Consider the following 25,590-nt stretch of genomic DNA (forward strand, 5'->3'; position numbering starts at 1 on the left):
TCTCATATCAGGCACAATAATAATAATAATAATAATAATAATAATAATAATAATAATAATAATAATAATAATAATAATAATAATAATAATAATGGTAACAAAAGCTAAAACTCACTTCCTGTCCTCCTCACATCTGGAACACATTTATAGCAACACGATCTTATTCACGTCTTAAATGGCTTATATTCTTGGATTATGTCTGCTATATTGGTAATAATATTGGTCCTAAACAGGCTTTTCTATATTCCATTCATATTTTAGGAATTCACTTTTCATGGTATTTGGAGCCAATTCGCCGTGATAAACGAGGGATTACTGTACAACTCAAAGAATAAAGTCATATTAATATACAAATAGAGATGTAGTTATGATCTTTTAGGTCGTATATTACTAAAGGAATCTTACAAAAAAATCCTAAACAGCACTTTTTGATGAGTCATGAAATGTAAATGATGACTTTATTCTTGCAATATTCAAATGAGTACCCGATACTTCTTTTCAGCTTGGTCCTAATTCTCCTTGGAAGAAGTACTGTGTTACAAAGCTGTGCTTGAAATCACTGGTTCTCAAATGGGGGGGCGGGCGGGTACTAGTACCCCTGGGGGTACTTGAAGGCACTCCAGGGGGTACTTGAGATATTCAAATATATACAGTGGGGAAAAATATTTGGTCCCCTGCTGATTTGGTAGTAAGTTTACCCCCTTGTAAAAATAGAAACAATGACAAAAATAACAATAATACAGAAAAGCAAATGTATAAATCATTTTGTGCACATAGCGTTATTCTTAAATAATTGTATATGTATTTTTTACTTCAAGACCACTAATACGACGGAGTATAAGTGCCATCGTGAAAAACACACAAAAAAGAGATTTTGAGAATAAAGTTGTGCATCCATGAGAAAAAAAATCATACATTTATAAGAGTAAAAGTCATTAATTTATGAGAATAAAGTTGTAAATTTACTAGAATAAAGTCAGAAATTTAGGAGAATAAAAATCGTAAACTCACGAGAATAAAAGTCATACATTTCTGAAAATAAAGTCGCAAACTTTCTGGAATAAATCTCGTAAATTTACAACTTTATTCTCAAAAATGTACAAAAAAAGTACCAAGAGAAAAAAAGTTATGTACACCATTTTTCTCTTTTTTTACTTTTTTCTCATAAATGTATGGGTTTCTCATAGACTTTAATTCTCGTAAATGTATGACTTTTTACTCAAAATACTACTATTTTCTTGTAATTTAATTACAACTTTATTTTACCTTTTACTTTTTTTTCCTACTGTAAAAATGTAAAAGTTTTTTTCTCTTTTTATTGTAAATTTAAGACTTTTTTTTCGTAAATGTACTACATTTTTCTCATGAATTTGTGACTTTCTCATTATGTTACAACTTTTTTTTACGACTTTATCCTCGTAATTGTCTTGTAAACGTATAATTTTTTTTCCACATATTTCAAGCCCTTTTCCCGTAAAATTAAGACTATATTTTTCCCTGTAAATTTACAACTATTTTCTATTGAAATTTAAAAAAAAATTCTCATAAATTTACAACCTTATTGTCGTCAAATTTCAACTATTTTCTCATAAATGTACAACTTTTTCGAGAAAATGTATTTCTTCATTAACAGAATGTTTAAACTTTATTCTCGTAAATTTACAGTTTTTTTTCGTGTAAACAAATTTTTTTTTTTTGCCGTAAATGTACGACTTTTATGTACGACTTTATTGTCATAAATGTTCAATTTTTTCCTCGTAAATTTGCTAATATTTTCACATACATTTACAACTATTTTCCCGTAAATGTATTCTCGGAATGTTTCGACTTTATACATTTACAACGTCATTCTTGAAATATTTCGTCTTTGTTATTTCGTCTTACAACTTTTTCCTCATGAATGCCTTTTTTTTTACGACTTTATATTTTTTTCTCGTCAACTTTTTTTCCTGTAAATGTACAACTTCTTTCTTGTAAAAATTATGATTTTATTCTCGGAAATGTATGACTTTATACTTGTAAATAAACACCTTTTTCACAGAGAATTACAACTTATTTTCTCGTAAGTATACGACTTTTTCTCATCATGTACGACTTTTTTTTACAAAAAAATGTACAACATTTTTCCTCATAAATTTTCTACTTTATTCTCAAAATCTCAGAATTATTTTACAGATGTTTACACAGTTTTAGACAATAAAATCAGATATTCTGAACAAAATATTCCACAGGGGGAACTTGACATATTGAGAACCATTGATTTCAACGATAAAAAAATGAATATGATACATTCAGCATCGTACAGCAGTCTTGGTTATTGCCAGGGTGGACGTAGCAAGCAGTAATACTAAAGTAGCAAGCCCTCGTTCATTGAATAATTACAGTCGGACATGACACCAGTGTTATTAGCTCACAGCCTGCACAATAAAAGTTATGTGGACTAAAGTAGTAAGAAAAGTAAAAACACGTTTTTCTCATAAAGTCTTATTTACTTTTGTAAAAGTAAATTTTTGCCTAAAAAAGACGATTCTAAGGTGCAGAAAAGTTGTGATGAGCATTGACTCCAGTGGGCTGGTCCAAAAAAAAAAAAAAAAAAACACACTCGCCCTTCTCTTATTGCAGCAACATCAACTCGGCGTTGTGAAGTACCACGTAAAACATGTATGTATGTAACACGTGTACATGTACGTAACACTCATAGGTACACATGTCACTACACACACACAACTACACACAAACACAGCAAGTGTTGCCCACCAATAAATCTCAAACGCAGTATGGAAGAACCAGAGTACTACAGAGTACTACAGAGTAATGTATGTACAAAGTGGTTAGAGTACAATGACTTCATAAAGAGCAAGTCAAGCTCCAAAAAACACCTACCAAAGAAAAAAACACTCCAGCATAAGCGGCAAATACAAACTTCTAAAGTAAATGTGTCGTCCCTGCAAGAAAAGATGAAAAAAAAACAACAATATTGATATGACCTTTGACCTATGACTTCCTGCAGGGCTCCTACTGGACAAAAATAGAAGTCAGCTTTCAAAACAATACCCTAGATAGTGCTAGTATTGGTTTGTATTCACATCCTTTGTTTTCAATACCAGTGTTTCCCACAGGCGGTGGCCCGCCACAAATACATTAGGACTGCCACAAATACATGTTGGCCCTAGATCATAAACCAAATCTAGCGCACATGGTGTACAAAAGGATAAGAAGACAAAGTATAAGGGGATCAGTGTTGCCAACTTTAGCAAGTATTCAGACTTGCTACATTAGCGGTTCTCAACTGGTTTGGCTGCAGGACCCCCCTTAATGGGAGGCGGTCTACCAGATATCTTATTTTGAAAGCAGGGCTGTCCAAAGCACCATTTTTGTAAACTGACCTAGGTACAGTCTAAAAATACCAATCAACAAGAAGATTTAAAAAAAAAACAAAATGGGGGAAAAAAGAACAGTAATTTTAACTATTAAGCAAGTTAAATTTTTTTTTATAAATTTTATAAAAAAAGAAAAAAAAACATAAAATTTCGGTTAATAAAGTCCAAATATGAGAATAAATATATAATATTGCATGAAAAAAGGTTTGAGGAAAAACAGCAAAAAAAGTGCAAATTTTTGACTAATAATACGCTGTGACACAAATAAATCTCAGATGCTGGCTGTTGGTTCTTTAAATATGAAAAATGTCTTTGCATATCGACAGGAAATGGGTTGGTTTTCAAAACAAAATGTAAAAGTTTGGGTTTTGAATATGCAGGCCTCAGCGGGAAAAACTTTGGACACCCCCGATTTAAAGAGACTGCAACACAACGGAAGATACTGTCTCTCTATTTACGATGTGCTCTTCTACAGCAGATATCTGCAGCTGGGTGTAGGTTGGACGTCCCCATTTGACGTTATTCCCTCCCAACTCAAGCTTGACAAGGACATCAGATCAGTATATTATTATTATTATTATTATTCATTTTCTACCGCTTTTCCTCACGAGGGTCGCGGGGATTGCTGGAGCCTATCCCAGCTGTCTTCGGGCGAGAAGAAAACCCACGCATGCGCAGGAAGAACATGCAAACTCCACACAGAGATGGACGAGGGCAGAATTGAATACTCTAGTCTTATGATTTATACGTCATTGCCAATTTTGCAAATTCCGTGGCTACACCACAAATAGATTACAGTCCTGTGGGAAACACTGATGTCGAAATATTTCGACTATTGTACATTTTAATAAGCTCTGTCTGCTGCAGATGAGTAGAATTGTCCCGTTTTTTTTTCAAAACAATAGCCTGTAGCATACATTTAAATAAATAAGGATCGGAAGAACCCAGACCTAAATCCAAGAGAAACTCTATAGGGTGATCTGAAGATGACTAAAGGCTGTTGGAGCGGAAGGTTGGAGTCACTTTGTAGGGACTACGCTAACATTAGCTTACAAATATCCAACATACAACAAAAGCAAACAAGCTAATAAAAGTATTTCTATACAAGCGGAGCGACATCCTTTATAGATATAAATACATACAGTATACGTATAGTGTGGCTTGGTAGGTGGTGTATGACACTGTAGTATATATACACAAGTACAGTATACTTACTGACTACACGCTCTTGTAAGCCAACGCAACTCAGGGCTCTTATTGGTCCATGCCCTGTTTCCTGATGTCCTCCCAGTGTTGGGATGAAAAATGGCTGACACTTCCTACAGATACAGCATAGGCACACTCATTAACACCACATTCAAATTGTCTATTTATATAAGAAGACGTAAGGGAATGACAGGTTGGACTATAAGGTTCAAGACAAGTCGGACGACAGTGTATAAGTACGTACATAAATATTGGTTTTTCTACGGGATATCCAAACCTTTCTATCAGAAATTGATATTGATATTTCATATTCGGTGAACCAACCCATGTAGGTATAATAAGATGTTATATATATTTTACGAAAAAACAGCCTGCATTTCAGCTTTGTAATATACTGTAGGTGAAAAAGCGTATTACAATATTTTTCTCCTTTTTTTGCCTGGGCTTTTCCATTTTTGTGTTTTTCCCTCTCAATATTTTATTCCCATAATATTTCGACTTCATTCTCATAATATTATAACTTTTTTCCAACATTTAAAACGTCATTATTTGTTTTGTTTCTCATAATAATCTTCAATATGTCTCTATTACTACTGTATATAGCCTCTAAAAATTACATATTTTCTGACTTTCATTATTGTTCATAAAATGACGATTTATTCCCTTTAAGAGAACACATTTTTTCTCGCAATATTATGACTTAAATTCTCGTAATATCATAAATTTACCCTACCTAATTTTCCAAAATTTGCAACTTCATTCTTGCTTTTTTTTGTTTCTTATTCATTTTAAAATGTGAGAAAATATTTTTTTTTTCATTTTTATGCTTTGGAAAAAATTTCCTCAGAATATTTAAAATTTCATGATTTGTTTTGTTTCTCATAATAATCTTCAATATGTCTCTATTACTACTGTATATAGCCTCCAAAAATGACATATTTTCTGACTTTATGTTCATAAAATGACAATTTATTCCCTTTAAGAGAACACATTTTTTCCTCACAATATTATGACTTAATTCTCGGAATATCATAAATTTACCCACAACCTAATTTTCAAAAATTTGCAACTTCATTCTTGCTTTTTTGTTTCTTATTAATTTTAAAATGTGAGAAAATATTTTTTTTTCAATTTTATGCTTTGGAAAAAATTTCCTCAGAATATTTAAAACTTCATGATTTGTTTTGTTTCTCATAATAATCTTCAATATGTCTCTATTACTACTGTATATAGCCTCCAAAAATTACATATTTTCTGACTTTATGTTCATAAAATGACAATTTATTCCCTTTAAGAGAACACAATTTTCCTCGCAATATTATGACTTAAATTCTCGTAATATCATAAATTTACCCACAACCTAATTTTCCAAAATTTGCAACTTCATTCTTGCTTTTTTTTGTTTCTTATTAATTTTAAAATGTGAGAAATTTTTTTTTTTTCAATTTTATGCTTTGGAAAAAATTTCCTCAGAATATTTAAAACTTCATTATTTGTTTTGTTTCTCATAATAATCTTCAATATGTCTCTATTACTACTGTATATAGCCTCCAAAAATGACATATTTTCTGACTTTATGTTCATAAAATGACAATTTATTCCCTTTAAGAGAACAAAATTTTTCTTGCAATATTATGACTTAAATTCTCGTAATATCATAAATTTACCCAACCTGATTTTCCAAAATTTGCAACTTCATTCTTGCTTTTTTGTTTCTTATTAATTTAAAAATGTGAGAAAATATTTTTTTTTCAATTTTATGCTTTGGAAAAAAAATCCTCAGAATATTTAAAATTTCATGATTTGTTTTGTTTCTCATAATAATCTTCAATATGTCTCAAAAATGACATATTTTCTGACTTTATGTTCATAAAATGACAATTTATTCCCTTTAAGAGAACACATTTTTTCTCGCAATATTATGACTTAATTCTCGTAATATCATAAATTTACCCACAACCTAATTTTCAAAAATTTGCAACTTCATTCTTGCTTTTTTGTTTCTTATTCATTTTAAAATGTGACAAAATATATCTTTTTCAATTTTATGCTTTGGAAAAATTTTCCTCAGAATATTCCGACTTTATTCTCACTTTTTCTCTCCTAATATTGTAACTTTATTCTTGCAAAATGACTGCTTTTATATTTTTAGTTGTTTGTTTAACCATGGGCCACACTTTGGACACCCCTGCATTATGTCAGACTTGTACAAGGTAATACTAGTATAGTTGACAATCTGACCCCCCCACAAAAAAAAAACCCCTCAACAATTTAGTTAGGTGTTAAGGCTTGAACGCGACAAAAGCAAATATTATATCGAAGTACTGTGGTGTGCTCATCTATTGCGCCTAAAAGATTGGTACAGCCACAAAAAAGCCACTAGAGGGAGCTGTGACCACAGACCCCCTAGTGAGAGTCTTGGGTTTGCTTCATCCTAGAGCCTCTTTCTCTTGAAATAGTCAGCATACTGCCCCCCAAGGCCTTGGGAGTGCTGCCCAATGTAGCCACCATCTGATGATGTCACGTCCTGCACCGCCAACTGGGGGTACTCCCTCTTATGGCCCCGGGTCTGATTCTACAGAGCAGAAGAGGACGTCCATTAGAGGCAAGACAAGTGTTTATTTGACAAATGTAAAAAAATAGAAAGTAATTTATATCATTAATAGTTTCTATATGACATTACATGGAATTTGCGTTGACAAAAAGATTAGATTAGATTAGATTAGATTCAACTTTATTGTTATTGCTCATGTCACTTGTACAGGGCAACAAAATGCAGTTAGCATCCAACCAGAAGTGCAATTTTTATAAGTACATTAGTAGTAAGTATTGACAGATCTATGTAAATAAAAAATATACAGGCTATGACTATATAAAAAGAGGGAAATAATGCAAACATCCTGTGTTTGTGTTTTGGGTTAACAGCCCGCTAGCAGGGTTTAGCAGTATTAAGCGAGGCCACAATAGGCGGTCTGTACAAACAAATGGAAATCTCTTTAGAGACAGTGCTGAGCTCACGCTTCTGCATCCTGTCTCTCATCATCATCATCATCATCATCGTTGTCTGAAAAGGTCCACCCCTTCTGTCAGCTGTTTTTTTTTACGTTACACGTTAAAAGCAGACCAGACGAGTGAGAAACAGCAGCACCAGCATCGGCTCAGGCAATAATGGAGTCCTGCTGTCTGTGGAAGCTACTGTAGTGAAACCACTTTGCAGCTCATATTGCACGACTGCAGATGCATTGGGATGTCGACGTTCCGCGATACGCTCATGTTAACATGAGGAAAAAGTTGAAATCAAATTGGATCCTCAACCGTGCTTATTTACAGACAACCAGCAATGAAAACACGATAGACATAATAAAGCCCACGACTGGTTCATTTTTAAGCAAACAAGACTGTTCTCGTCTATTTTCCCCATTGCCACCAAGTAATAGTGCCCGCTAATATCAGAGCTAGGTACAAGATGAAATGTTTGTCTTTTTTAAATGTAATAAAGTTCCAAGAACGACCCAAACATACATGTCACTGTCATGAGCGTTCCGTGTGGATCATGCTGCTCTTCTACTCACATAATAGTAGGTGTTCCAATCTGTGGCGGAAGCGTGTGGGTGCGTGGCGGGACTTGACGTGGCCGCCGCTGGGTGTGGCGCACCAATGAAGCCGGGCATTAGAGGCAGGGTGCCGTAGGCTGGCAGCACGGCGGCAGGCGGTAGGACAGCCGGGGGAGGAGCCACGCCATTGTTGACAGCATGCAGGGAGACGCCTAGAGACTTGTATACATCGACTTCCTGTTTAAAATACACTTCCAAATATAATATCATGTATGAGATCCTCGTCAACAGCGGCTTACCCCCACTTGGTTCCGTGAGCCCATTTCTAGTCAGATTTTGGTGATGGGGGTAAACAATAAAAGTCAACAATTTGGCTTCAGAAAACAATATGCGTTCAAAAGAGTAACACGTCTGCATCTGCGTTCCAGAACCAAGTGGAGGGTAAGTCAATGTGGATGCACTACGCTGCTGATGAGGATGCCATACTACTTCATGTTAAAAAAAATCTGAACTGTTCCTTTATCATAATAAAATGTAATTACATATTTACAACTCATATACAACTCAATAAAATCAAAACAAACCAGTTTATTCATTCATTCATTCATTTTCCACCACTTTTCCTCACAAGGGGGGTGCTGGAGCCTATCCCAGCTGTCTTCGGGCATGAGGCGTGGTCGCCAGCCAATCACAGGGCACATATAGACAAACAACCATTCACACTCACATTCATACCTATGGACAATTTGGAGTCGCCAATTAACCTAGCATGTTTTTGGAATGTGGGAGGAAAATCGGAGTACCCGGAGAAAACCCACGCATGCACGGGGGAGAACATGCAAACTCCACACAGAGATGGCCGAGGGTGGAATTGAACCCTGGTCTCCTAGCTGTGAGGTCTGCGCGCTAACCACTAGACCACCATGTCGCCCCAAACCAGTTTATAATGAACTCAAAATAATAAGATGCAATTTTAATTACATTTTAAGACATTTTAAGTATCAGAAAGAAGTGTGTGTGTGTGTGTGTGTGTGTGCATACCTTGTTGGCATAGGCCTGCGCCGCAGTGGACTGAGAGTAGTACTGAGTGACTGTCTGCATATAGGAACTGTAATCACCATAGTTGGAAACCGGTGGAACCTTGAAAACAAGAAAACAAAGAGCTAAACATATTGTCATGAAACTCTCACAATACTTCAAACCACCATACATTTTTTATATATGATTTTATATATTTTATATATGATTACGAATACAAAAGTACAAGACAAATGCAAATGAGTGTGTGGGTTACCTGTGTGTGGTCCTTGTTGTAATCAGTGGCTGTGCTTTCCTGCGGTGTAGCAGAGCTGTATCCTTGTGCTGTTTGGTAGTGCTGGTACCACTGCTGCATGGCTTCCTACACACCACACCGTCATACAAATCACCGCATGCAATCACTGTAAGCTGAGTGGCCAGAAAGTGCATTTGTCATCCTGCGTAGGACTTTTCCTTGTTGTTGTTGTTGTCATTATTTTTCATTGGTAATGGTTTTATTTCATTTGAACATGCATCAGATTACAATTGAATGCATCCCATAATCAGTTCACAGTTCCACATGTCCAAAAGGAGTAGGAAGAAGCAAAGCTTATTAAATTCTACCCCTCCATCTGGTACTTTTACAATCAGTAACTGTTACATTTGTTCACTTCCTGCTTTCCATAATACAATTTAAGTTTTTTTTTTGTTTTTTTTTAAATAATGTACCTCATACCGAAGTACAAGGTGATATGAGCATCCAATGACATAATGGGTACCATAGTAAGTGTCAATATAGTGATATATATAGCACATCATGACTGGTTCAAGACTCTTCATCCTTGTATTTAGCAAACATCAACTGCTTGTATTGTTTCTTGAATTGGCTCATCGTTGTGCATTGTTTGATTTCCTTACTCAATCCATTCCATAGTTTGATTCCACATACTGAAATGCTATGGCTTTTTAACGTAGTCCTAGCACAGGGGTGGGCAAACTTTTTGATTCGCGGGCCGCATTGATATGACAAAATTTACGGGGGGTGAGACTATATATTATACTTTACACGTAACAGTCCACCTGGTATTATTGTATTTTATATTTATATTTACATGTAAAATACAATAATATAATATAATATAATATAATATAATATAATATAATATAATATAATATAATATAATATAATATAATATAATATAATATAATATAATATAATATAATATAATATAATATAATATAATATAATATAATATAATTTATATATTTATATATTTATATTTATATTTAAATATTTTAAAAATAATAAAATATTATAATAATTACAATAAAATTAAAATAATAATTATTATATTATTATTATGTAAAATATGCAAATATAACAATAATATTATATATAATTAATATAATAATTAGTATTAATATAATAATTGTAATAATCATAATAGCTCTAATAATAATTATAATAATCTAATAATAATAATAATTATTATTATTATTATTATGTGCTTGTGTCCCTTTTTTCAGGAGCACTTTGTAAACAACAGACCATGTCAAAAAACGAAATTGATAAAACCATCAAAAGGTTGGCTCAGGCCATGATGCCAGGTTGTATGTTGAGTTTAAATGAAATACTTTGGAAAGATTGGGCGGGCCGTATTCAAACACTTGGCGGGCCGGATGTGGCCCCCGGGCCGTAGTTTGCCCACCCCTGTCCTAGCATATAAGTGTTTCAAATGTAGTTCTTCCCTGAGATCATATTTCTCCTCTCTTGTAGAGAAGTATTGGATGACATTTTTAGCTAATTGGTTATTTTTAGCCTTATGCATTATTTTAGCTGTTTGAAGATGAACTATATCAGCAAGTTGAAGTATTTGTGATTTTAGAAATAAGGAGTTAGTATGTTCTCTGTAGGCGGCATTATGAATTATCCTTACTGACCTTTTTTGCAGTACATTTAGCGAGTGAAGATTACAACTGTTAAAGAATGAGGAATCGTTGGTCTGGATGAGTGAGTTGTAATTAAAAATTCATCAGTTGGTGCATTTTTGTGTTCATGTTGCAGTACCTGTGTGTATGCCTGGTTGTACTGGCTGTAGTCAGTGGAAGCATCAGTGCTGTATGGGGTTGTTGTGGGAGCGGCTGCGCTGTGGGAGAAGGAGCCACTACCCTGGGAGACAATGGGGGCCGATGTGTTGCTGTACATAGCCGAGCCGGGCTGCCCTCCCTGGGGTTTACTGCCCAGAGACCCTGGGGAATAATGAAATCAACCAAAATGCGATCACACAGCAGAGTACAATGTATACGCATATCATTTGTATCGGTTTTTACCTTGCAGAACCATCCCTGGCATTACGCTGGCCAGATTAAGGTAAGGATTAGAGGGCAGTCTGACATCTTTAGGGGGGTCTCCGAGCAGAGAACTCTGACCATTGCTTACCTGAGAAGACATATGTGACATTTATAAATACAATGAAATACAATACTAGTTGGTGCACTGCATACTGTACTAATGTTACCTTGATTGACAATGATTTTATTGAGCCTTAGGAGGCTCTGTGAACCTGAGAGGATTGTGCTCTGTTAATTACATTCTAATCACACTCACTAATCACGCTATTCTCTTCATTAAGAAAGAAAAAAAACTTTACAAGAGGTAGCCCTGGGATTGGACTGTGTTCCCCTAAGAAATCGAGTGCTGTGATTTTCTCTGCACACCGAATGAGGATGTTAGCAGCTTTTCATTTCGAGATATAGGCGAGCACAGGCGGCAGACAGGGTGGCTGCAGGAAAACTGACAGGTTGTTTTATTTGTGCCGCTAAATGGGCCAAGAGAGCAGGACGCAGATGGGATCCAAACTTAAAGGTTAATACAATATACCAAAAGGACAGAAACCCGAGCTTTTCATCACTCTCCTAGTCATTCACACAGTATGTGTGTGTGTGTGTGTGTGCGTCTGTGTGTGTATTCCTGATAAGGAAGAACGAGAAACAGTGTGCCAACTGAAAAATCAATCATCAATCAATCATCCAAAAGTATTTAAGTATAATTCATTCATTTATTCATTTTCTATCGCTTATCCTCACGAGGGTTGCGGCGGTGCTGGAGCCTATCCCAACTGTCTTTGGGCATGAGGCGGGGTACACCCTGGACTGGTCGCCAGCCAATCACAGGGCACATATAGACAAACAACCATTCACACTCACATTCATACCTATGGACAATTTGGAGTCGCTAATTAACCTAGCATGTTTTTGGAATGTGGGAGGAAACCGGAGTACCCGGAGAAAACCCACGCAAACTCCACACCGAGGGTGGAATTGAACTCGGCTCGCTTAGCTGTGAGGCCTGCGCACTAACCACTCGTCCGCCGTGCAGCTCAAGTATAATTAATTACTATATTTTAATTCATTATTTTAGATGTTTCCATACAAGGATACAACAACAGTGGAACCTCAGTTTTTGTAAGCCTTGGTTTTGCATGAGAAGCACAAAGAGGTAATGATGCAACTCCTTAATAGAAGAGAGCATGTTTGGTGCAGATTCATTCATTCATTCATTTTCTACCGCTTTTCCTCACGAGGGTCGCGGGAGTTGCTGGAGCCTATCCCAGCTGTCTTTGGGCAAGAGGCGGGGTACACCCTGGACTGGTCGCCAGCCAATCACAGGGCAAATTAAGACAAACAACCATTCACACTCACATTCATACCTATGGACAATTTGGAGTCGCCAATTAACCTAGCATGTTTTTGGAATGTGGGAGGAAACCGGAATACCTGGAGAAAACCCACGCAAACTCCACACAGAGATCGCCGAGGGTGGAATTGAACTCGGCTCGCTTAGCTGTGAGGCCTGCGCACTAACCACTCGGCCGCCATGCAGCTCAAGTATAATTAATTACTAGATTTAAATTACATTACAAGGATAGAACAACAGTGGAACCTCAGTTTTTGTAAGCCTTGGTTTTGCATGAGAAGCACAAAGAGGTGATGATGCAACTCCTTAATAGAAGAGAGCATGTTTGGTGCAGATTAAAGTATAAAAATGTCAACAATGATGACAAACTGTGTTAACGACGTTCCACCGTACATAGCACATGGTATGTGGTGGCGTTGGTTTCTCTCACCAGGCTGGCTTGTGTGGAGCCATCTGTACCGCTGTGATGCCCCATGGATGGATAAACTCCTCCTGGGGGTTTAGGTGGAGCTGTACCCAAGCCTGAGTTACTGAATCCCAAAGAGTAGTGCTGTCCCTGAAGTACACTCCCTGCAGGGACGGGCTGTCTATCACCAGAGCTGGTGGAGGAGGAAGAAGAGGTGGCGGAGGACAAAGAGGAAGCTGAAGTTGTGCAGATAGATTGGATGGCATTTGGTTTTCCTCCGTCAGCTCGAGGTTGGAGATAGGACATCACACCTGCTGCTGACACCACCACTGTGGCATTGTGGGTTGATGCCGGCATAGGTTCCTGGCCTAATTCTGTTGGTGAAATAGTTAGGGAAAAAATGAAAAAAAAAGTGAGGACAATAATCACAGCATAGTATCCTACATTTAATGAGAATAAACATACAAACGTAAGGCCATGTGAAATCAGAGATGCACACCAACAAAGATCTACACACCCTTAATCACATGGATGTATTCCAATATTGCTGAGGCAAACGACATCCTCGCTTCTTACAAACCCGCAAGGCACGTGCACTGATGAAAGACTTGCATTACAATAAAAAAATGGATGCACACCGACACACGGGCCAAGCTTTTTGCACACAGAATCCATCTCAAAACCTTCAAAGTCTTAAAAGATGCTGCCAAATAAAGCGATAATGTCTTCATTTTGTATTGTTTAATTGCAAGAAAGAACATTATGTTATTGCTACAGTATGTGGATCAATCAAAAGCTGCACTATACTGAAGAAAAAAAATCAATAAACAGATTTTAAAAATATGTATTTTGTACACCAACAAAGTTTAATTTGTTTGTAGTAATTACACCAAGACTTTAATCAAGGGTTTACGGATGAATTGCTGCTGACCTGAGGGAGAGTCTCCCAGGAGGCCTTTGCCAAGTGTTACCAGGCCTGGAGGCCGCAGAGGTAATGCTTTCTGTATCAGCAACCTTGATGGATCTCCCAGAAGGCTGGAGGCCTGAGGAAGTGGAAGGGGAACGTTAACAGACACAAAAAAAAATAATCTGCAGAGTCTGGCAGGCATAGACAAGCATCTCTTTGTCTGCATGTACAAGTTCATAAAGCAGAAATACAAGCAATCTTCAACTCCAAAATATAAAATGTCTTTCTGTCATAGTCTAAAAATACATGCATTCCCGCTTGGGTATCTCTGTGTGGAGTTTGCATGTTCTCCCCGTGCATGCGTGGGTTTTCTCCGGGTACTCCGGTTTCCTCCCACATTCCAAAAACATGCTAGGTTAATTGGCGACTGATCACTAGGCGTCAGTAATGTTACATTACCTTAAATTACATTCTATGAAAAAAGGTTCTGCATTGTGTGTGGAAGTGGTACATTTTCATTTCTTACTTTGTTACTTTATTCACTCTGTTTGAAATCCTTCTTAAGTATAAACAATTAAATTGGAGGCTAACTAGTTAGGCTAACACGTTGGTAGCTCTCTCATGTCCCTGCAGTGACCCAGATTTTCTATGTTTTAACTACAAAAATATGTATTTGTTTATTTTATTGTTTATTTTGTTTATTTTATTGGTTGTTTTATCCGTTTGTATTCAAAATAATTTTAATGGTTCTGAATGGATTTGGGGCGGCACGGCGGTCGAGTGGTTAGCTCGCAGACCTCACAGCTAGGAGACGAGGGTTCAATTCCACCCTCGGCCATCTCTGTGTGGAGTTTGCATGTTCTCCCCGTGCATGCGTGGGTTTTCTCCGGGTACTCCGGTTTCCTCCCACATTCCAAAAACATGCTAGGTTAATTAGCGACTCCAAATTGTCCATAGGTATGAATGTGAGTGTGAATGGTTGTTTGTCTATATGTGCCCTGTGATTGGCTGGCGACCGGTCCAGGGTGTACCCCGCCTCTCGCCCGTTGTATGTATTATTCTGATCACTAGGCGTCAGTAATGTTACATTACCTTAGATTACATTCTATGAAAAAAGGTTCTGCATTGTGTGTGGAAGTGGTACATTTTCACTTCTTACTTTGTGACTTTATTCACTCTATTTGAAGTATAAACAATTAAATTGGAGGCTAACTAGTTAGGCTAACATGTTGGTAGCTTGTTATATTATGAGCAGAGGCTGTCTCTCGTGTCCCTGCAGTGACCCCCATTGTCTGCATATTAAGTTGACTATAGAGGTGTCATTTCATGTCTACATGGTAAAAAGCAGACATAAACAGATTTTCTGTTTTAACTACAAAAATATTTATTTGTTTATTTTGTTGGCGTTTTATCCGTTTGTATTCAAAATAATTTGAATGGTTCTGAATGGATTTGGGGTGGCACGGTGGTTGAGTGGTTAGCTCGCAGACCTCACAGCTAGGAGACCAGGGTACAATTCCACCCTCGGCCATCTCTGTGTGGAGTTTGCATGTTCTCCCCGTGCATGCGTGGGTTTTCTCCGGGTACTCCGGTTTCCTCCCACATTCCAAAAACATGCTAGGTTAATTGGCGACTCCAAATTGTCCATAGGTATGAATGTGAGTGTGAATGGTTGTTTGTCTATATGTGCCCTGTGATTGGCTGGCGACCGGTCCAGGGTGTACCCCGCCTCTCGCCCGAAGACATAAGGATAAGGATAAGCGGTAGAAAATGAATGAATGAATGAATGGATTTGAATGAAATTTTCAGGAATTGTTGGAAATCAGATCAGAACCAGATCAAAGTCTGTATCCGATATTTTTTGAAAGGATTGCAAGATAGGCCCTTTTCCCCCATTTGGGTATATAACTCCACAAAAAATGGTCAGAACACTTGAAAAAAAATACAAGACAAGTTTCAAAGAGGTTCTATAAAATATGAAAGACCAGAATGCAGGATTATTATTTTGGTGTGAATAACAAGTGCTTTTCTAGTATTCAATCCTATTTGATGAAAATTCACTTGTTTGTTCATTTCATACAGGCCAGCATGATTGGGTAAAAAATCGGGTATATTAAAGCTGAAAATGGTAATAGGCAAATAAAACGTGTCCAAAACATGAAAAAAAACTGAAATGATTCTTTATGACTTTGTATGCTTTGTCACAAGCGCAGACATACATATGCACTGTACACACAGGTGTCTTACGCTGCTGATGCACTTGTCCTTGATGTGTAATAGCTGCTGCTGAGCCAGCTGCATGTGCAAGAGGTTCTGCAGAACGAGTCCATTGCCAAGCATGGCCCTCTGAAAGGTAAAAGGAAGCCCATGTTTTAACACGCACACACACTAAACAAGCAGAGGTTGATGTGGTTGCCACCTGATGCGCTTTTCCAAGCGTAAGAAGAGCCGTGGTCAGTGGAGGTCTCAGGAATGGCAGATGGGCGTGACGGCCGTACTTCCCTGAAAATCAAATGCGTTGTATTCATTTACATGCAAATTTCCCCACTAACTGACAAATAAAGGCATATCTTATATTTATTTTAACAATGGGCTACATGGACTACAATAATAATAAGAATATTTTTAATACCTCGCAGACAGCATCAATCAAATGTCAGCATTATTATCTTGGTAAGGTTGTTTGGTACGGGTCTTGTACCTTATAATGATTGACAACACAATTTCTCACTTTATTTCGACAATAAACAAAGTCCTCCAGCCCTGTATGAATGTGTGAACCACATGTGAGGAGCTTCAAAGCTAATGCTATCTTCCTCCAGAATAGGTAGAGAAAGTTTAACATTTAATCAAGTCCTAATTTTAGACCTTAATTGTGCGTGCTCTTCCTCAAAGAGAGCTCCCCCACCACTCATCATCTCATCTTCCTGTTCTCATTTGTCCCGCTAATGTCACGCAATTTCATGTTAATACCTGATTAACTATTAATCAAATAACGAAGGCCTCCATAGGGCGAGCAGATCCTTCTCTCGGCCTTTGATTATCTTGCTAGTTCCTTGAAGCAAACGATTTCAGAACAGAACTCCCTCCGTCATGAATTGTAGAAGATTCTTCTTGCTTTGAAGTTACAACCTGTCATTTCCGCAACAATATGGGAATTGCTTTCAACAATGCTGTGATGCACAACATGATCAAATCCTTGTGAGACTTTCGAAGAGTTTAATTAGTGTAGAAAAGCAATTGTTTGACAAAGAAACTCTTAAAGGTCCGCTAGTTTGATTCTCAGCAGGTTTTAATTGCCATTCATAGTCCACCGAGATTCGGGAAAAACTGTTCATTGTTTGTCTGAGGGTAAGATCAACTTTCTGTAGTGTAGTACTTTTTCAAATATCATTGTATTGTATCATGGCAACTTTGTACATATTTTAACTCTCGTTCTCACAACATGATTTCTGACTTGTGCTGGACAACGTTACAGGGAGGCAGATGGCTGAGGGCATTCCTTCATTTTATCAATGAATATTTTATTGGCCCTATGTTCTCATGTCATTTGTCAAAAGTAGGCCGCTGAGAAAGCGTTCGCTCCTAAAGCGCCAACATTTGATCCAAACAGACTAACCAGGGCTGCTTATTACTTGGGTAACTGAACACTATTATGCATTTTTTCAAAGATCTGTCTAGTTTGCACGTGCACGTGTGCACATGTGCATGTGTTACATTTCCCTTCAACTCCTGCACCGTAAAAACCTACATGCGTTTTCACTTCCTGTTTGCTGCGGAACGTGTTATTACATGAGACACATGCATGCCGAGCTCTTGTCAAATGCACCTTGCGGTTGTTTTTACGTACTAAACATGATCTCTTCTATTGTGTAGTTCCGTCATCACCTCTTTTTTACCTCTAGTGCAAAAAAAAAAGCAAAAGACACACAGTATAAATACATATTTGGTAGCGAATTAGTTGATATTTTGACTTTTTTCTTGTAAAATTATAGCTTTTTTTCCATTTCTGTAGTTTTTTAAAATAATCCAAAAATTGCAACTTTTTTCAAGGAAATTTTCTTCTTGTAATTTTGACTTTATACCCATAACAACTTGACTTTATTGACTTTACTTGACTTTATAACTTTTTTTTTTGCAAAAAAATTTATTTTTATAAAAACTTTATTTGTTGTTGTTTTTTTATAATTCAACTGTATACTAGTAAAATGCAAATTACTACTTATTTTCTTCATATTTCAACTTTGTTCTTGTAAAATTACTGCTGACCTTTCAATTTTGTTGTTGTATTTTTGTGTTTTCTTGTTAAATGTGCCACGGGGCACTAAAAAAAGAGCCGTGTGCCACAAAATGGCCCCCGAGCCACAGTTTGGGACTACTGGTTTTGTTCAACAATGTATAGCACTGTGTAAAAATCTATGTCCATAATCATATGTGTTCATTTAAGCTCATTTAAGTTACAATGATAAATGTATGTATATTTTATGCTCCTCATATGAGTTGTGTTTTGTGCTAACTATTCTGCTGAAATACCAGCCAATAGCCAACATCATCCATCTTCACTTCACTCAGTGGTCTTTTACGGCTGTCAATATGAATTTACCACAGTGGGTCACGGTATTGGGATGAACCCTGATGAGCACTTGACTTCATGCTCTCACCTCCTCTTTTCCCAGTGTGATAAGGTCTCATGAGGATTTGCAAAGCGGCAGGATTTGTCATACTGGTCAACAGCTGAGCTAGGTTCGGCTCTGGTAGCAGCCCCTTCCTGTTACTTAGAATCTGCAGGAAAACAATCAAATCAACACATAAACACAGAGGTACATGAAGATGAAGAGACGTGCGCGCGGGTCAAATGATGCTGCTTGTTTGATGTTATCATTCGGGGGCCCCTGGTGGTTGTTGTAATGATTACTCTCATTTACATCATCAGGATGTGTCTGCCATGTCAGCGGTGAGGAGATGATTTTGGGAACATCAAGAGGAAAAAAAGGCATACTGTATAACACGAGACAGATAGCTGGAGGTGGAGACAGGAGAAACAAGGAGGTAAAAAGAAAACGTGTGATATGCATTGAATCATAATAATCACCTAAAATCATAGTTTTGATGCTGAAAAGGACTAAATATAAACCAGCAGTTGACCATATTGCTTCATATTTTTACTCTTTTTGAACAAGGCTAGAAAACTGTAGAGCACACAACACTGTAGAAGACACGTCACTGTGAATTGGCTGTACACTCATAAACGTCTACTTTTAGAGACTATCTTGGTTGAGTCCTTTGTTGAAAAACCACTCCAGGTCTTAATATAAACACCTGCAGCATAAACAGTTGCCGACTGGCGTATTAGCATCTCTTGCCCCGAACCCAACTCCAGTCTCTTTCAGTAGGGCTGTGCTGGCCTGTTTTTTTTATTACTGCCAATTATGAGATCAGGTGTTTGCAATAGCATCTCACGAGGGTGCGAAAAATGTTTTAATGTAGCTGTCACGCTTTGCAATTGTACTAACTCCGACTTAAAAGAAGTGTCAGATGTCACTGTTCTTATTTGTTATCATCAGCCCAAATGGTGCTTTCACATCGAGCACTCTGTACTATGCTCACGTACTGTTTTTTTTTTTGCTTGGATTTAGTTCTCTTTAATCAATCAGGGAATCTAGAAACCACCAGCCTGACACCGGAACCACTGATTTTTATTGTCTTTACATTAGTGTGCTTTATTTCCGTGGGTCTATTTTAATGATGTTTATTGTATTTAACTGTCTGGTCCAGGGGTGGGCAAACTACGGCCCGGGGGCCACATCCGGCCCGCCAAGTGTTTGAATTCGGCCCGCCCAATCTTTCCAAAGTATTTCATTTAAACTCAACATACAACCTGGCATCATGGCCTGAGCCAACCTTTTGATGGTTTTATCAATTTCGTTTTTTGACATGGTCTGTTGTTTACAAAGTGCTCCTGAAAAAAGGGACACAAGCACATAATAATAATAATAATTATTATTATTAGATTATTATAATTATTATTAGAACTACTATGATTATTATAATTATTATATTAATGCTAATTATTATATTAATTATATATAATATTAGTTATATTTACATATTTTACATAATAATAATATAATAATTATTATTTTAATTTTATTGTAATTATTATAATATTTTATTATTTTTAAAATATTTAAATATAAATATAAAATAATAAATAATAATAGCAGATTGCATGACAATTTTACAGATACAATAATACCAGGTGGACTGTTACGTGTAAAATATATAGTCTATGTTCCACTGTATACTGTACAGTACATCCTGATTGAAGGGTGTTATTAGGATATTAGGTTATTATTGTTTGCTTTATTCATAATTTTTGCTTTTTATGCATAATTTTATCTTTTAGTTATTACGCCATATCAAGTAATACCAGAGAGCAGTAAAGCAAGTGATTTTTGGTCGCGGACAAATTTTGCTTTATTGAGTATTGGCTTTAATGAAATTTAATCAGGCATTAATGAAATCCTATTAAGTCATGACTTCCCCGGGCAGATCTTCAGTGTGTACTGAGATTCCAACGAGAATTATACTTCTTTCTAGTCTGTCTTGGAGCCATGGCTCAAGTGACTTTGGCTCAAGTCAACCTTGTCACGTCACTCTGTCACGTCCCAAAGAGAGAGCATCACTAACAGGGATGAAATGGGTTTGACTCTGGCCTGTCACAATGAGTGGAAGGGAGTCACAAGCACACAAAGTGTGCTATCTATCTAGCGTGTATCTGCATGTGTGTGCAGTGTATGTGAATGACAACGAAAGACTGAGCGAGAGTATCATTCAAGGGACACAGCAACAAGATTTTTCTCATTTCAGTTCTTTCTTTCTGAGAAAATGTCAGCATGCATCAGCCTGCTTGGCTACTGGCATAAAATCCAGACACATGCCTGCCCACACACACACACACACACACACACACACACACTTTCACAGACTAGGGACGTAAAGAAGCTGCAAAGAAGGGAAAGGCGAGAGGCACTGCGTAAGGAGGCGGAGGAAGCCATCTGGTGCTTGGCGTTCACAATCACATTGCTTAAGTGAAGGAATAAGAGAATCGCCTCAGAGGAAAGCTCTAGCTGAGAGTGGATGTTGATCTTTTTCTGGATGTCAGATGTTTGTTTTGTCTTTGCACACATTCACTAAAATAAACCTGAAGCAGCCTTAGGGTACCTGACTGATGTCACAACTCTCAATCCATGGTACCCATGAGTGCTGATCGCATAATCCCTTCATCTGTTCTGGGAGTTTAAAAAAAATTATGTTTGGTCGTCATTGCCAGAGTGGAATATTTCGGACTAATTTCATCCTGGTAAAAGCGCTCGCTTTGACAGTGCTGCTGCAGGGAGACTGTAAGAGGCGCTTAGCCAGCAAATTATTAAGAACATCTTTTTTTCTTTGCAAAAGCTGAAGTGTGACCTCAAATGTGGATGCACGTTCACCATATTTTGTTTTGTTTGTACATCATGGTCAAAGTACATCATGCACATAGTACAGTTGCTTTGTGTCCTGACACAGACCATGTTGATCCAGGTGCATCTGGCCATCACTTATCTGAGGTATCAGCGTGTAGCGTACAGGGTCTTGCCAAAGAACCCACCAAGATGTTACCATTTGTCCTGCCTGGGATTTGAACCCTGGTCCCCCTATCAGCATAGAAAGACAAGCTAATGGCAAAAAACACAAATTCATTCATTCATTTTCTACCGCTTATTCTCATGAGGGTTGTGGGGGTGCTGGAGCCTATCCCAGCTGTCTTTTGGGCGAGAGGCGGGGTACACCCTGGACTGGTCGCCAGCCAATCACAGAACACATATAGACAAACAACCATTCACACTCACATTCATACCTATGGACAATTTGGAGTCGCTAATTAACCTAGCATGTTTTTGGAATGTGGGAGGAAACCGGAGTACCCGGAGAAAACCCACGCATGCACGGGGAGAACATGCAAACTCCACACAGAGATGGCCGAGGGTGGAATTGAACCCTGGTCTCCTAGCTGTGAGGTCTGCGCGCTAACCACTAGACAACCGTGCCGCCCCACTAACAAATTGAAAGGCCAAAAAGGGCTGACCTGGGGAAAACTGTAAAAAGGCTGGACAGTGGCAGTAATCATGGCAGCACAGTAGAAGCGGGGGTCTACCACATGAACGGGACCTCAGGTGCGGGCTGTGCAAAGAATCCCCGGTGCAGTGGAGCATAGCACAGCACAGCACAAACAAGGCATATATGGAGCAGCATAACCAGGTAGCAGGTTCTTCAGGCCTCTTTGACTTCCGCTGAGCTGCAGCCTGGGGGTTGCACTGTTGCTGCACTGTTGTCTATAGCAGTGATTTTCAACCTTTTTTGAGCCACGGCACGTTTTTTTACATTGGAAAAATCTTGTGGCACACCACTAACCAAAAATGTTACAAAATGTCACCATGACCTCACACGTGCATCAATAAGTCTATGGGAGGAACAAGGTAGGTGTTGCCACACGGACCAATATTACATTGCTATGCTAGTCTTTACACCACAGACACTCCACAGTAGCCACGTTTTTACATGACGGGTTTTTCTCTTTTCGAATAACCTTTCGGGAAACTATGGTATCCATAGATAGGAATATTCCAATCTTTTGTCTACATGCGCCGAGAAAATCAAACAGAATAGTCAATGGGGCATGCCCAGTAAAACGTAAACATCAACATCACGTGATACCGGCTTTTCCGGTTTTTCTTTCACTTGTCAGAATAACTCCGTATTGGCAGTTTTTCATCTGTCCAGTCTTGAAATTTAGTTTGAATCAAAAACAAACTTTGCTTAGTCCAGTGCCGATTGCTCGCCTCCATTTTTAAAACTGAAGAACGTCTGGATCTGCGTGTTACGTCATATCTGAAAGAACGGGATCAATTTAAACAGGAAAAGATCAATTTCAATCTTGCTAATATTTTATAATTAAACTCAGGACATGTTTTATATAGATATATATTTTCTTTTTTAATAAAACTGCACTTGTGAATAAAGTATAGAAGGGTTTAGATTCTGTTCCACAGATGGCGCTAATGCATACGAAAGCTGCTTGCCAACCGCCAATAAACAACAGAAGAAGAAAAACACCATGAAGAAGAACGCAGTCTGACAACTTTCCGTTTGAGCGGGTACAAGATACCTCAATCGGATCGGTTAAAGGAATATTCCATCCCTGTTCAATTCTTTCCGTTTGAGCAAATAAACCAAAGTGAATTAGAATATTTGGGTCCATGTATACTATTGACATAATATTTGCAAATGATGATTAATCAATGTTAACTATAAAAAGTGATATTGGATAATTCCTCAAGGCACACCTGACGGTTTCTCAGGGTACACTAGTGGTTGAAAACCAGTGGTTGAAAATCACTGGTCTATAGTGTGTATGGTGTTTCTCTTGGAGATAAATAAAGTATCTATCTATCTTCAGTAGTGGGAAATGGTTGACTTGCTCCATAAAGTTCTCCCTCCATCGACTGATGCAGCACTGTCCTTAACGAAGTGACTGTGCTGGTGCGTGCTCGCTTTCACTTGGCGAAGGAGGTTAATGAGCTGCCTCGGGTTGTTGTTTTAGGAAGCGATCTCGAGGGCAGATGCTCCACTGTGCCAGAAGATTTCTCTACCCTGACAGGTGAACACATTATGTTGGGCATTGAGTTGGTGATAGCGGTGCATATCACAGACTGTTCTTCGGGTCACTTGGGATATGCAGGGCTTCTTAGGAGCTGGTCTGTTTGCCAGTGCTTGGATATCTCAGGCAAACCTGTAACCATGTGCATGTGAACTGGGGTGTTTTGAATGGTCTATGGTATTTGTTGTTACTATTTTTTGTGTATATGTGGGCTCATCTTCTAGTGTGTATTTAAGTATTTGGCCATGCTGTGAATAGAGGTTTATTTTAGGCGGCAGGAGACAGTTGGGGAGCCTACTCAAGACTATAGACCTCTAATTATCACGTCAGGGCTTCACTGTCATGAAGCTGTGTTGTAGGGGACACCACAGCTATAGGACTTTCTTATCCACTGAAATTTTCAGCGGGTGTATGGTTTTGAAAATACCATTAAGTTACTAATATCGTGCATTTTCCTTTAAGCAAAATGTACATATTGCTGGCCTAAGTTAAGCATTTTCAAGCATAAAGAAGACACATTCAAAGATGTAATATGTAGTATTGTACACTGGTAGCCACTGCAGGAAGTACGCTGTCCAGGAATGCATTAATATATGTTATCTCTTCTTTATGTGCAAAATGTCTTTTTTCTCTTACTGTGTCTACTATCTAAGAGTGTAAGAGTGACTGTAGGGGTGTTACCTCCTGTTTGGAGGGCTCTAATAATGTTAAAAAAAACATATTTAGGAGATTCATAATAGGTTTATCAGACCCTGATAAGTGAATTCGGATTCACTTCATTCGGATTCCTTATCCACTGAAATTTTCAGCGTGTGTATCGTTTTGAAAATACCATTAAGTTACTAATAACGTGCATTTTCCTTTAAGCAAAATGTACATATTGCTGGCCTAAATTAAGCATTTTCAAGCATAAAGAAGACACATTCAAAGATGTAATATGTAGTATTGTACACTGGTAGCCACTGCAGGAAGTACGCTGTCCAGGAATGCATTAATATACGTATGTTATCTCTTCTTTATGTGTAAAATTTCTTTTTTCTCTTACTGTGTCTACTATCTAAGAGTGTAAGAGTGACTGTAGGGGTGTTACCTCCTGTTTGGAGGGCTCTAATAATGTTAAAAAAACATATTTAGGAGATTCATAATAGGTTTATCAGACCCTGATAAGTGAATTCGGATTCACTTCATTCGGATTCCTTATCCACTGAAATTTTCAGCGTGTGTATCGTTTTGAAAATACCATTAAGTTACCAATATCGTGCATTTTCCTTTAAGCAAAATGTACATATTGCTGGCCTAAATTAAGCATTTTCAAGCATAAAGAAGACACATTCAAAGATGTAATATGTAGTATTGTACACTGGTAGCCACTGCAGGAAGTACGCTGTCCAGGAATGCATTAATATATGTTATCTCTTCTTTATGTGTAAAATGTCTTTTTTCTCTTACTGTGTCTACTATCTAAAAGTGTAAGAGTGACTGTAGGGGTGTTACCTCCTGTCTGGAGGGCTCTAATAATGTTAAAAAAAACATATTTAGGAGATTCATAATAGGTTTATCAGACCCTGATAAGTGAATTCGGATTCACTTAATTCGGATTCCTTATCCACTGAAATTTTCAGCGTGTGTATGGTTTTGAAAATACCATTAAGTTACCAATATCGTGCATTTTCCTTTAAGCAAAATGTACATATTGCTGGCCTAAATTAAGCATTTTCAAGCA

At 37.6% G+C, this 25,590-nt stretch overlaps 1 protein-coding gene across 3 annotated transcripts in view; it reads right to left on the reverse strand.

Moving 5' to 3' along the window:
* Positions 1–1,511: 1,511 nt before the first annotated feature.
* raver2 (ribonucleoprotein, PTB-binding 2) overlaps positions 1,512–25,590 on the reverse strand; it is a 58,029-nt gene continuing 33,950 nt past the window's right edge. Inside the window, exons 6-17 of one of the 3 annotated variants that reach the window (XM_078789966.1) lie at positions 18,829–18,949; positions 16,587–16,669; positions 16,415–16,513; positions 14,192–14,303; positions 13,285–13,634; positions 11,489–11,597; positions 11,226–11,407; positions 9,435–9,539; positions 9,182–9,280; positions 8,159–8,377; positions 4,596–7,161; positions 1,512–2,945 (exon numbers count right to left, since the gene is read on the reverse strand). In XM_078789966.1, coding sequence (XP_078646092.1) covers positions 7,021–7,161; positions 8,159–8,377; positions 9,182–9,280; positions 9,435–9,539; positions 11,226–11,407; positions 11,489–11,597; positions 13,285–13,634; positions 14,192–14,303; positions 16,415–16,513; positions 16,587–16,669; positions 18,829–18,949 — 1,620 coding nt within the window. In that variant the 3' untranslated portion in view covers positions 1,512–2,945; positions 4,596–7,020. Of the gene's footprint in view, positions 2,946–4,595; positions 7,162–8,158; positions 8,378–9,181; positions 9,281–9,434; positions 9,540–11,225; positions 11,408–11,488; positions 11,598–13,284; positions 13,635–14,191; positions 14,304–16,414; positions 16,514–16,586; positions 16,670–18,828; positions 18,950–25,590 lie in introns of those variants that run through there. The other 2 variants (XM_058073797.2, XM_078789967.1) reach the window with 2 other exon arrangements.

The sequence above is a fragment of the Doryrhamphus excisus genome, linkage group LG4, assembly GCF_037039965.1.
Source record: "Doryrhamphus excisus strain RoL-2023G ecotype Guam linkage group LG4, RoL_Dexc_Guam_v1.1, whole genome shotgun sequence".
Taxonomy (NCBI): Eukaryota; Metazoa; Chordata; class Actinopteri; order Syngnathiformes; family Syngnathidae; genus Doryrhamphus; species Doryrhamphus excisus.